This window comes from Macaca thibetana, chromosome 5, assembly GCF_024542745.1.
Source record: "Macaca thibetana thibetana isolate TM-01 chromosome 5, ASM2454274v1, whole genome shotgun sequence".
Taxonomy (NCBI): Eukaryota; Metazoa; Chordata; class Mammalia; order Primates; family Cercopithecidae; genus Macaca; species Macaca thibetana.
The window spans coordinates 68,257,472-68,271,384 of record NC_065582.1 but is presented as its reverse complement, the minus strand read 5'-3'; the positions used below and the strand labels follow the sequence as shown (position 1 = coordinate 68,271,384).

General features: G+C 38.7%; 1 protein-coding gene across 1 annotated transcript in view; it reads right to left on the bottom strand.

Annotated features, from left to right (window-relative positions):
- Positions 1-1,868: 1,868 nt before the first annotated feature.
- QRFPR (pyroglutamylated RFamide peptide receptor) overlaps positions 1,869-13,913 on the bottom strand; it is a 56,584-nt gene continuing 44,539 nt past the window's right edge. The window contains exons 3-6 of the mRNA XM_050792658.1: positions 10,994-11,055; positions 7,030-7,265; positions 4,673-4,770; positions 1,869-3,965 (exon numbers count right to left, since the gene is read on the bottom strand). Coding sequence (XP_050648615.1) covers positions 3,565-3,965; positions 4,673-4,770; positions 7,030-7,265; positions 10,994-11,055 — 797 coding nt within the window. The 3' untranslated portion in view covers positions 1,869-3,564. The remainder of the gene's footprint in view (positions 3,966-4,672; positions 4,771-7,029; positions 7,266-10,993; positions 11,056-13,913) is intronic.

Sequence of the window (13,913 nt, the reverse complement as noted above, 5' to 3'; positions counted from 1 at the left end):
TGGATATGTGGTCTTTACCAGATGTGTTTTGCACATATTTTCTTATAATCTGTGGCTTGTCCTTTCATTTTTATAGCATTACCTTTCAAATAGCAGAAGCTATTCATTTTGACAAAGTTAATTTATCAATTTCCTTTTATGCTTCCTGCTTTTAGTGCCTTATGAAATCTTTGCCTAATTTAGGGTACCAGGATTTTCTTCTATTTTATTCTAGAGGTTTTGCAGATTTAGCTCTTTTGTTTAAGTATACGGTGCATTATGAGTTAATTTTTGTATGTAGTATAAGAATCAAAGTCCTATTTTTGGTCCTTGAATATCCAATTGTTCCAGAACCTTTTGTTTTAAGGTTGTCATTCCCCCCATTGAATTATGCTGCTACCTCAGCCAAAACAAGTTGATTATATATTTGTGCCTTTTCTTCTGGTATCTTTATTATTTTGCATTTAGCTAAGTATCTATCCTTAAGCCAATGACACATTTTCTTGTTATTTTGATTTATTGTAAGCCTTCAAGTAACATAGCATAGGGCCTGAAACTGGGTTTCTCTTTTTAAAATGATCTTGGAACTAGCAATTAATCTTTAATCAAACTAGTATGTATAACACTGGTGTTCTGAACCATACCAAACTATGGCAAAAAAAAGGACATATCCTTCATAGTATAATCAAAAGGGACATGAACTATGAATATTCCTCAGAAGGTCATATCTATTTATAGAGTGGAGAAAAGATACTGATCTCTTTTTGGCACAGTGATCCATAATGAAATAAAAGGCTTAGAGGTCTGAGCAGTGAAACGTATTTTTTACTGCTTTCACAAATGTTTTACCTAAATGCTAATAGATGTAAAGCTAGTTTTCCGTACCACTCCCAACCCTACCTCCTGGATCCAACAAAACCTTTTCAATTTTCACTCCAAGCACCAGGTAAAGGAAAACCAGATGGATAAAATGAGTGACAGGCAGTCTGTGGCAGAGACAAAAGGCGAAAAAGGCAGATGGCTGAGTAGAAGACAAAGGAAATAAAGACTCAAGGGACTGTGAAGTCAGAGAAAAGAGAACAAAAGGCAGTAGTCAGGTTCGTTTTGTAAATCCAGGGTGAACTCTCTATGGACTCACAGGCTGTGTTATATCAGTGTCTGGACTCAACGTCCAGATGAGACTCACAGCTTCTTTGGCTAATAGTAGGACATTTTCAGGAACAGATTGGACCACATTTACCTTTTGAAGCTTCATAACAGAGCAAAGGGATTATATGTTTAAACGACAAAAAAGGTGTGCTATTACTGCTACTGTTTCTAAAACAGCTTTAATGCAATGTGAGCAAATTTTTTTTTTTAAAGGCTTTCATAAGATGTCTGGAAATTTTACAGTAAATATTTATGTTATTACCTTATATCTAAATATTTAGGAATTATAAGAAACTTCTAACCTTAATAATTACATGGTCAATAACAGTGCAGATTTATCTGTTTTTCATTAAGTCATATTTAGACCATGTATACACCAAATGTAGAAAGAATTATATGAATACTTACCAACTGAGTAAGGATAACCAAAATCAGTGAATCCAATTCATTTTTAATGGTTTAATGTTTAATGATAATCATTGTTTTGCCATAGGGTAACTAGATATGACAGGCAGTTTATATAAATAACCCATAGTCCACTTCAGTAGAAACTAAATAATCAGTCTCTCTCTTTTCTCTTTGTGAATTTTGCAGTGTCATATTGACAATTTTTCATAATACTGTACATTGTTTCATCTTTGTCTTTTTCATGCATGCTTCACTGACACATATAAAATTAAATGTCTGTATCTTGAAGATCCCAACAGTTAGTTCCTTTGTTACCAAATCTTAAAGCTTTTACCTGTAAAATGTCCTATAAGCTCTTAAGCTTCTCTTCCTATTACCTAGCTGGGAGAATAAGTGCTGGAAAACTGGAAATGGAATAAACACTTTGGCTGTGAGGTTGATGCTGGACTTTGGGAATCTTAGCTGTTGAAAGCAAAATGGCAGGGTGCTGTGATGGTGGCGTCTGTATCCATGACATTTGGGAACCAGAGAGAAGATTGAAGAGACAAGGATTGCACTTAAGGGAGGTTGGGGTAAGGAATATGGGTGGGGGACTCTATTGTTCTTCTTGACCCAGTTCTTGAGGGTCAGCCTTGGGCACAGTACAATTTCATGGGCTTGGAGTTGATTCACACCCTCATCTACTAACTACACAGAAAATTCCTTTTATATAAGAAATCCCATCAGTGAAAATAAGGGGCTTAAAAAGATAACCATATAAGACAGTTTTGTCTAAATATATCACAGAAATGAGGCTCCCCAAACTTTCTTCTTTTGATTAGAGAAACCAGTTACAACACAGGCATGAGGGGAAAGTTGGGCAGGGGTCGGGGAGAGTCTCAGAAAGGAAAAGAGAACATAAAGGGGAGATGTGAGACATAGGGAGCTTATGCATCAGAGCTTGAGGCTGTTTAGAGTACAAAGGGCTTGTCTGCTCATGTCTCATTTTGTTCTGGCAGCAACTCCGTGAAGTGGAGCGGGTATCATCTCCAGTTTACAGAGGAAAACATGAAGGCTTAAAAAGGCGATGTGACTTGCCAGTCATACAGCAAGGCAGCAAGGTAACTGGCAGAACCATACAAAGCTCCAGTACAGGCATCTTCCTCTAAGTCTCATTCATCCGTCACTTGGCTGCTTCTCCCTCTGCTTTAATTTTATGATTGTGGCACAGACCTCATGTGAAAGAGACTGTATTACCTAATTTCAACAGTGCAATAAAAATCACATTACAGCACTGAACTATTAACTTAATTTTCAAGGAAGAAGACATTATTTTAAGTGATTTTCTTATTCAGTCTAGCAATACATAGTCACATTACGGTGGGAGAAAAACTGCGTGGGAGAAAAACTGTTAGCTAAGAACACTGATTTCTGTACAAGATTTTTAAAAATCTACTGAAATAATATTAAAAGTATGGTTCACACATTTTTCAAAAAAGATTTTTTGAGATGGGGAGTCTCGCTCTTTTGCCCAGGTTGGAGCGCAGTGGCACAATCTCGGCTCACTGCAAGCCCTGCCTTCCAGGTTCACTCCGTTCTCCCACCTCAGCCTCCCGAGTAGCTGGGAATACAGGCGCCCGCCACCACGCCCGGCTAATTTTTTGTATTTTTAGTAGAGACGAGGTTTCACCGTGTTAGCCAGGATGGTTTTGATCTCCTGACCTTGTGATCCATCAGCCTCAGTCTCCCAAAGTGCTGAGATTACAAGTGTGAGACACCACACCTGGCCTTCCATGTCACTTTTTTAAGGCTAGTCAAGTGAAGCAGTGGAAGTGAGAAGGAACACAGAAATCTGTTGAGTGGTTGTGATCAATTGGTTGTAAACATCATTGCACTTGGACCAACCTCGTGTCATTTTTTAACGGAAACGTGATTTGTTTTCTTCTTGTCATCATCTTAAGAATAAAAAAAGTATTTGACCTTTGCTCAAAATAATTTTCTCTTTGGGCTACAATCTGAAGGGCATTAATTATGAAGATATTGTTATAATTAATGCCCACTGTCTAAAGTAGAATTCTCAGCCAGTTCAGACCTAAAGAGAGCAAGATGTCGTTTGAGCTTTTTTATCTCCTTTGTCTGCTCACACAATTTGACTTCAATGTTGCCATCACTGAACGTTTCTCCTTTGGTTTCCTCCACTGGATTCTCTCTGAGGGAAAACTTTGCTTTCTTCTGCATCATGGTAATTCCTGAATTTCCATGCCTTTGTGCTGGAGAGAAGGTTTTGTTTACTATGCAATAACAAACTGCAGACAAAACATTTTTTTTGAAGTTTTCATTCATAAATGCATAGACAATGGGATTACAGATGGAGTTGGAAAATCCAATAATTTGCACGATAGCAAAAATCATCTTGATTGTGACATCATCATATTCCTTTTCAAAATTACCTGAAATAAAGTAATATTTTAGAATGTATATTTATTTTAAGGAGCATAAAATAAAACTTTGTTTGTCGTCTGTCAAAGACTTACACTTGTACAAGTATCTAAAGGTGTGAAAAATTCTCAAGATCGTTTTGGGAGAGGCATCTGATATCTGAATAAAAATAACCTTTGTGATGAGTCTTCACTTAGAGAATCTAGGCTTACAAGCATAGCCTGGTGTCCAGCAAATAGTAGGGGGCTTATAGCAATGCAGCTTGATAACTCCAAGCTTCATGTAAACTGGAAGCAGCAGTAACCCTTCAAATGTTCACTTGCCTTACAGAAACAAAATCATACTGAGAACCATGATAAGTCCTGGGTTATCAGAGAGAATATACTGCAGGTCTAACTATTCAAGTTGGGTTCTAAATGGGAAACTCTCATAGGATGTCACTCCTTTCCCAACGTTTAAATAGCCTAGGGAGAACAGAAGGAGTAACACGGGAGAGGAATCTCAAAGCTTTTGTCTTCTGTAATTATTAAAGATTTAGTCATAGTCATACATAATGACCTACCACATAATGACCTTGTGATCTTGAAGACATGAAAGAAACATGAAATGTTAGGTTTTTGATTATCCAAGTGAACAGCGGCACATTTCAAAGATTCATTGTCTATTCTCACAGGAAATGAATGAGAATGTCTATCAAATGAGAATGACAAGCACTCACTGTATTCAATCATCATATGGACAACATGGAATGGTGCCCAGCACACAGCAAAGAGAGCCACCACTGTCACCATCATAATGACAGCTCGTTTCTTCTTCCTAAACCCACAAGCAAACATTGTATTAGTTAACTTCTCATTGGCAAATGTGCCAGCTTCATTGCAAAGCTATTAAAGTCTGAGCCTAGTTCACTCAAATATAATTTTTAAATTAAGTTTATGATAGGTTATTTGTGAGCTGATTATCCTCTTTTCCTGTTGATATTACCCTCATCTTAATATTTTCCACATCATAAGTGTTCTTTGAATGTCTGCTCATTACGGATCTGGCACTCTGCCAGATGCATGAAATGGATGATGTTATTAATTTTCTCAATAAGTCATTTGATAGATGCAGAAATCGAGACACACAGAAGGTTAATTAATTTGCGAAGTTGGATAACTAGTAAAGACTGTATCTTGGATGTGAATTTAGGAAGTCCAACTTCTGTTACTTCAATATAAAGCTTTCACTCACTTTATATTAAAGAGCATTCATGCCTGTGGCAGTAAAATATCAATATTTATAAAATATGGGCCAGGTGCAGTAACTCATGCTTGTAATCCCAGCTCTTTGGGTGGACAAGACAGGTGAATTGTGTGAGTCCAGGAGATCAACACCAGCCTAGGCAACATGGCAAAACCCCATCTCTACCAAAAAAAAAAAAAAATATATGAAATATGGGAAGTTCCAGGGATACAATTAAAATGAATATCTATATGATATATCTTGTTTTTTTTTTTTAGACAGGTTCTTACTCTTTTGCCCAGGCTGTAGAGGAGTGGTGCAATCATGGCTCACTGAAACCTCAACCTGGGCTCAAGTGATCCTCCCACCTCAGCCTTCCATGTAGCTGGGACCACAGGTGCATGCCACTACACCCAGCTAACTTTTAAATTTTTTGTAGAGACGGGGTCTCACTTTGTGGCCCAGGCTAGTCTCAAACTCCTGGGCTCAAGCAGTCCTCCAACCTCAGCCTCCTAAAGTGCTGGGATTCCAGGTGTGAGCCACCACACCCGGCCTGATGTATCATAACAATATGATTAACCAGGGCTTCAAACTAATTTTCTCCGTGACTTCTGTAAAGAGGATTTACATATTCAAGAGCTCTACACATATGCATGGTGCTTTAAGTTTATAAAAACTCATACTCATTATCTTTTATTGTGAATATTATTATTTTTTTTTGAGATGGAGTCTTGCTCTGTCACCCAGACTAGAGTGCAGTGGTGTGATCTCGGCTCACTGCAACCTCTGTCTATCAGGTTCAAGCAATTCTCCTGCCTCAGCCTCCCAAGTAGCTGGGATTACAGGCACCCACTACCACGTCCAGCTAATTTTTGTATTTTTAGTAGAGACTGAGTTTCACCATGTTGGCCAGGCTGGTCTCGAACTCCTGACCTCAAGTGATCCACCCACCTTGGTCCCCCCAAATTGCTGGGATTACGGGCATGAGCCACTGTGCCTGATCCATTATCTCTTATTTCAACACGGTAGCTTTTTCTTTCAAGGAAGTGGGAGGAACCAACTTAACGATAGGTCCCAAGGTGCTGAACAGCCTAGGGGCCCCTGTACATTGAGAAGGGCTTTTTAATTCTAACTGAGCACTAGAGCACACTTGGAGAGATGATAAAATCCCACCAAATCACCAGACTCTTCCATTTAAGGCTTTTTTGCTTTGTTTCTGATAGTCATTCAGTGTAGATTATTAAAAAATGATATGGACTACAAGTATCACAGCAGTAAGTCGTGTTTTAAAATTTCTATTAATGAATAAATTCAGAAAGCAAAGCCCTTAGGTAAAAATAAATAAATAATAATAATTTAAAATAAATAGCATGCTTCGGTTTCCAAAGGATTTTCATACAGATCAATCTCTTGTCTTTTAGCATCATCTTTGGGTGGGATTAAGTAAGGATGGATGTTATTATGCTCCTTGTACATATGAGGGAAGCAGAGCCTTGGGAGTGAGACTGATGTCTATCTTGTGGCTGGTGAGTAATAGAGAGAGTACCCATAGGACCACAGGGTTCTGACACCAGCCCACTGTCTTCCTACCACATCATATATGTTCTAAATTCCAAGTCAGTTTCTACCTATAGCTGTAACTTCCCAGTTGATTTGTGAGCTGGTAATCTTGTTGTTTCTTTCCGCCCCATGTAAAACTTCAAGAGTTTAAAGTCAGTCCATGCCTCAAATTTGAATTACAAAGGTTGCTTAGACTAAATTACCTAGCGGTTCTGAGAGCCCTGGCAACCATCCCTTCCAGCACAATTAATTAAAGATATTTTAAAGAGGTGAATATTTCATTAAACAGACCTGGCTATTTTGGACATTTCTTTTCCATGAATAGTTTGCAGCACTGAACCATCCCCAACTCTTTTCTTTATCCAAAGTTCATAACCAATTTTACTGTACAGAATAAGCATCACCATAAGAGGCAGGAGGAAGAGGATGACAAGGATGAAGGTGGTGTAGATCTTCTGGTGCACAGGGCTGGTCCACTCTTCTAAGCAGCAAATGTGTTCCTTTTCATATAGGAAGTCATATTTGATCTTTATAATAAGAAAAATTCATTAAAAGAACCAGTAGTCAGCATTAAAAGAACAGAAATCAGCCAAGTATTATTGCAACACATTTTTTAAGTTCTTTCAAATTTGTCCCCAGCATGTATTTCAAATGAGATACATTTTTCATTGTTCTTTTGTTGTGAAGCATAGTTTTTCCACTTCACTGCTTAAGTTCTTAAGAGTTTTATACCATCTTTTATATTCTAAATGGAATTCAGGTCCATAGCCTGTTTACTTTCATTTATTATCTTTGTCAACTTCTATTTCCACTAGTCACAAGTTTTCAGTTGACTGAAACAGCACTACATTTGCCAAAGTATATATCGAAAAATATTTTGCAATATTTGCAATATAAAATACATGCTAGGTAGTTTAATATTAAATTATTTTGCTTCTTCAATTGTTGAGATAGATTTTTGAAAGGCATGAGACATCTTTCAGTTGAGAGGTACTGAAAGCCGTAATTTGTTACTGCTACTTCATATATTGCAATGATCAGATTGCTTGGAAAGATATTAAAGAGGCAACTGGCAGCTTTTATTCTGAGATGAATGAGAAATTGGAATTCAAACTATTGCAAATATACAAATATTCAGATTGTACCTGCTGGTTTATTCATACTATTTCTGGCAGACTCATAAGCTCAAAACTATTATTAATAACATTTATAAATAATAGAGAGTGCTTTAAGGGCTAGTTTAAGAACAAACTAAATATTTAAAGCATATTCAAAAGTTACTTTTTTGGGTAATAGGAATAAAAATGACAGATTTATCAAAACTATTGTCATTTTAGTCACTGTGGAGCTGAATACTTGGGTCTCAGATATATTTCTGCCTACATTCCCAGCAAATTTTATCACCAGTCTTCAACGTGAATTGAATGGGGGAAAGCAACTTTTTGGTTACTCATCAAAGGTAAGAAAATTCAAGTTCTGACCTAGGTGTTACTTACAAATGCAACTAGGAATAACACTCACTTAAAAATAATCTCAAGATTCAAACTCTCTGGAAATAAGATGTTAAAATGAAATTCATTCTGACTCTATGGAAGCAAAGCCTGCAAAGGCCAATGACTGGGGGGCATGAACTGACACATCTAAGAGCATGCTGGACTGGGCGTCTTGGATCAGGTTCACATAGCCCTAGGGACTACGGACTTCCTGACTTTGGCAAAGTCCTCACTATGGACTTCAGCAAAGACTTCCTGAGGGCATGCTCAGATGGTTTTATGGAAAATTTCAGATCTTCTATTTCTAAACACACACTTCTCTAAAATTCCACTGCCTAATATCGTCCCCAAGTTTGAAGTGTCACGCTGGGTCTACATTCCCATTTCCTCCATCATAAGCACCCTTCTCCCAACTTACCAAAGTCACATCTCTCACCCAAACTGAATCTCACCACGGGGCACCAAAACAAGAGATAATTCAATGACTGATGTCAGGGAAGCCACACTGATCAAGGCATCACAAACTCATGGCAGGGCTTTGTGCTACTCTCTCTCTTAAATATATTTCTATTCAGGGTAAAGCCTGGCAGAGAAAAAAAGGTATTTGACAGGTGTTGAGAAGTTGTGAATTCACATTTTCATACAGTAAGGAGGCAGGAGCAATGACAACCTTAACCATCTCATTGCTTCTATCACCTGAAAACTGACAAATACATCACTCATGAGAGAGACAGCCCAGTACAACTGAAGCAGAGAGTGGCAGTGAGAAATGCTGAAGGCAGGGAGACTTGTATCATCCCTGTCATAAGTTCCGAGTCCCTGCAAGCTCAGGACAATATTAGGCAGTAGAATTTTCGAGAAGCGTATGTTTGGAAATAGAAAATCTGAAATTGAAGAGTGAAGATCTGAAATTTTCTGTAAAACCATCTGAGCATATGCCCTCGGGAAGTCTTTGCTTGTCCTAAAAGAATTTAGGAGTGAGATGGTGGCCATGGGATGCATATTAATACATTTGGTTAATCAAATGTTTTCCTGACAGGGAGTAACTTTGACTGGACTGATCTGTTTGACAGTGAGGACTGGCTTTGCCAATGACATGACACGCATTTTCTACAAACACAATTAATTATATATTTAAAAAATATTTAGAGTATTTTTAAACATATAAAAATAATTTTTCTATATTAAATAAAATAAAATGCTTTTATTTTATTTAAAAATGGATACACCTGTTTGTTTTCTATGGGCTAGAAATGGACCACACGATTTAGAACTGAGTCATTATGAAAGGGCTCCACCAGTCTGGGCTTCCCGCTGGAGATAAGGGCAGCGTCCACAGACAAGAGCTGGCATGATCCCTTGCCAGCTGGCTGGAGGTCTCAGTGCGGTTATCTTTGAGAAGTCCTGAAGCAAGTAGTCAGTCACAGGCAATACCATCACACCTAGAGGGCACCGATTCCGGTGACATCTCCCCCTTTCCTCTCCCCATTTTCCTCATCAGCTTCTGACAAGAGAGAGGCAGCCAATGGTGTGGGGGGGGGGGGGGGGCGGGGAGGGAAGTGGGGCAGGGGAGAGAAAAAGAAACACAAGGAGAGGAAACAGAAGCAGCTGACCATAACTCCTTCACATTTCTAGGCCTGAAAACTATTCACACTGAGGGAAGGGAAAAATTGCAAATTGATTAAATAAGAGTATGGATGTATGTAATTCTATTCCTGGACAGGACAGTTTAATAACAAAACTCACACTATTCTTGTGAGTGAAAGTGACCAGAGAAATTTTATTATCTGACTGGAAGAGTTGCTCAAGATTTTTTCATCCATATTTCACCAAGAGGACTAAAAAAGTCCTCAGATGCATTTTTACAGCTAGCAAGGGAAAAAATAAAATTATTTTCTGCTCTCATCTGTGGAGTCCAGCTCATTCAATAAATTAGTTACATGAAAAAAAAAATCAGGCTACTTTTTGAATGTTCTCTTATCTTAGGCTCATTTGTTATCCTTGAGGATGACATGACATGGACCGTAAAGTTTCACATTTGCCTATCTCTATTTTAAAAGGTACAAAGGGATAAACCATTTAAAACTTATCTTAGGGTGTATGTGAGCAACCCCCTAGTGTCTTTGAAAACTGCTGCCTGGGTAGATCACCTATGCAAGACATGTTAAAGTTCACCCTAACAGACAGGCTGGGCTGTCTGAAACCAACTCAGCGCTCTCCTTCCTGTGAATCCCCATGCATGGCTGGGCCTGTCTGACAAAGGTGTGGGGAAAGGAGAGAGGCTGAATAAGATGATCTCCTGACATGTTTCCAGTTAGAATTTCAATGTGTCAATGAAAATTCTTAGGTAAGAAAAGACTTATGAGAGTCAACTAAGTAGATAATTTGTTACAATTTTTTTACGTGACTTAAAAATAAAAGAAAAACTTAGAGCAATCATTCAACTCTTAAAATGTAACAAAACATTTGAGGACACTGGGAAAAGCATGCTCAGCTTGCAGGAAAATGTAGAAACTGACCTGTGTATTTTTTGAAAATTGTATTTTAAGCATTAGAGTCCTAACAATATATCAGGAAGAGCTAGGTAAAACAGAGAAAATGAACCTTAAAAAATCATTTTATTCCACTTGAAAGACCTCCAGTGAAATAGCTGAGGTCATACAAATTTGCTGTATTGCTCATGCAGGAAGGAAAATAATTACAATTAAGAGGGGTGAGAAAATAGTTCAACAATATGATTATCCATCCCAGCTGGAGTCTACCTCAAGTTGTTGCACGTGCCACATGGGTGATCCTACGATGACTGCCACCAGCCAGACCACACCTGTAAAAGTGTTAAAGTCATCAGAGTATGACACATCCATGCATAATTATCTAACCATGAAGATTCCCTATAGGAGGGCAGCTGTTCTCTGCCCTAGGGTAGTGCCATGGTCTCCCCTGAGGTTCATGCTTCCACTCTTTCACCATCCTCAAAACTGTTGCTGGAATAAACTCCCTAAAACAAGTTTTAAATGTTTAATAGTGTTCCATTGCCTACAAGATAAAACCTAGTTTCCTTAGCATGGCCCATGAGGTTCTCTACCATCTCAATTGCCCATGAGGTTCTCTACCATCTCAATTGCCCACGCGGTTCTCTACCATCTCAATTGCCCATGAGGTTCTCTACCATCTCAATTGCCTGTCTCTCCTCTTCCATTTCAGTCCATGCTATTCACATTGCAGTCCTCTACTGAGGAGTCTGCAGCGCTGGTTTCAGTTCCTGTATCCCAGAATGCACTGTGCCACTCCCTGGCCACCCTATTCCCAGTGTCTATCTGTGGACTCATTTTCCAGGACTTGACTCAGAAATCACATTCTCTGGGGAACCTTTGAAGGCTGCTGCTATTTCCAAATAAGCTGACTACTAATTCCCTGTTGTCTCTACATGCCCTCTAGTGCAGTGTCTTGGTTGCCCTTACTGACTTCTCAATTCCCTACAAATTCCTCGAAAGCAAACACAATGCCATTTATTTTTGTGTTTCCTCAAACAAGAGTCCTGGGAAAATTCCTGGCCCTCTGTAGGGGCTGATCCATGTTTGTGGAATGGATGAATAACTTTTAAACATGGCATGGACCACTCTCTATCACCTCTTTTTAAAATCAAATGTACATTTATCTTGAGCACCATAACATGGACATTATTTTCTTATTTAGAAAACGAACACTGATAACTTCAGAAACCAGAATGCTCTTTCCAAATTTCCTGTCTTCCACAAACTTGTCAAGAGGGATTGCTTTAATGATGTACTCTTAGAAAAGAAAAAAAGGGATTAACTACCAACAACAATTTCAACTCACGTGTTTTAACAAACGTGGAAAAGGACAGAACCAAGAGCCCCAACTTTGATTTGGGGGGAAAAGTTTCCAGCTCGAACTCTGTTTGTTCTTTCTACATTGGGTGGAATGTTAAGAGCACAGTTTATTGCTTTGGGTTTCAATGACTCAATTAAGCCATAATTAGGGTTTATTATAAAGAAACACATAATCTGGTGCTGCCTATAAAAATTCATCATGATTCAATGATACCTGGCAGCTGTAGGACTCACAGGTCTGGCTGGCTGGCTGTCTCTATTTCTCACTCTCTCTCTCTCTTTTCTGTCTCCCTATTACCATACACATCTGTTCTATTTTAATCACATAAAGTCATCTTATGTCCAATCATTTTTCTGGACTTTAGTACAAATTCTCGAGGAACTGAGTCTAATTTGTATAGCTCATTGCCTACCTTCCTGGACGGTTCTGAGACAGAAGGGCTACAGTTAGATGAACAATACAGACACAGTGACCACATCTGGGCAAGAAAGCCTGGAGGATCTCGGCCAAGCTTGTCCAATCTGCGTGTGGCCTAGGAAGGCTTTGGATGTGGCCCAACACAAATTTGTAAACTTTTTAAAAATATTATGAGCTTTTTGCAATATATTTTTAAAGTCATCAGCTATTGTTAGTGTTAGTGTATTTTATGTATAGCACAAGACAATTCTCCTTCTTCCAATATGGCCCAGGGAAGCCAAAAGATTGGACATCCTCTGTCTAGGTCTAGGCAATCTCAGCTGGAAGGAGGAATGGGACGTGACAGACAAACAGTGACTGACAAGGCTGGGTCACAGTGTGACAGAGCTACAGGAGACATTAGACAACAGTTCACAAAAGCCCCCAAGGTGAGATGAGTCTAGTTGATTTTAAAACCTTGTTTCCTATGTCTCTTTTGAGTAGGAACTCCCTTGACTGCCTATTATCAACTATGCTTTGAGATGTTGTCACTCTCGCCAGTTCTCTTTCCTTTAAATAACTCCCCTCCTCCATGTAATCCTTTCCTTACTCGCTTTCCATCCCCACATGCTGTTTTCAGGTGTTATGATGTTGGAAGGATGTCAATTATTAAAAGCCCAGAAATCTCTGAATTCTTAATAGGAAAGATATGACATGAAATTAAAACTAACTAAAACTAACACCTTTCTCCCCTAATGATTTAGCTATTATTTTCAAGCTATTTAAAATGACTTTGGCATTGCAAAGCCTGCAGGGGTTCTTTCTGTAATTCCACAGCCCAATACTGGCTAAATTCTTATAGCAGAAATAAATGTTTACTCATTCTTCTCAAGTGAGATATTAGTAAAAATTGCTTTATTTGATTATCACATTAGTTGCTTGCTACACCTCTGGTTATTTGCTATATTAAATTCAAACCACTGTGAAGCACATTAAGGTTTTAAATGGCTCAATTATAATTACTGAATAGAGAAATGCTTCCATTTTACTGTGTTAGACCTTAGGGCATTGCTTCAAATTTACCATTTACCATGAGGTATGTGTTCATTGTGACTTGCTGACTCAGTAACAATTACAGCAAGCTGGCGATCCAGAAATGCCTAAAGCAAAAGTATGAAGTGGGTGGAATGTGCCTTTGCCAGGCATCCCCAGCACTCAGAACCCACTGTTCTCATGTACCCTGTCACTTTCTACCCTTGTGTACTCATCACAAGAGCAGCACCCCTGTTCTCCACTTTTCTAAAAACACATTTCCTGCTCCCTATCATTATCAACCTGCCTGGCCAGGTGCAGTGGCTTACACCTGTAATCCTAGTATTTTGGGAGGCCAGGGAGTACAAGGAGAGGCCGAGGGGGAATGGCTTGAGCCCA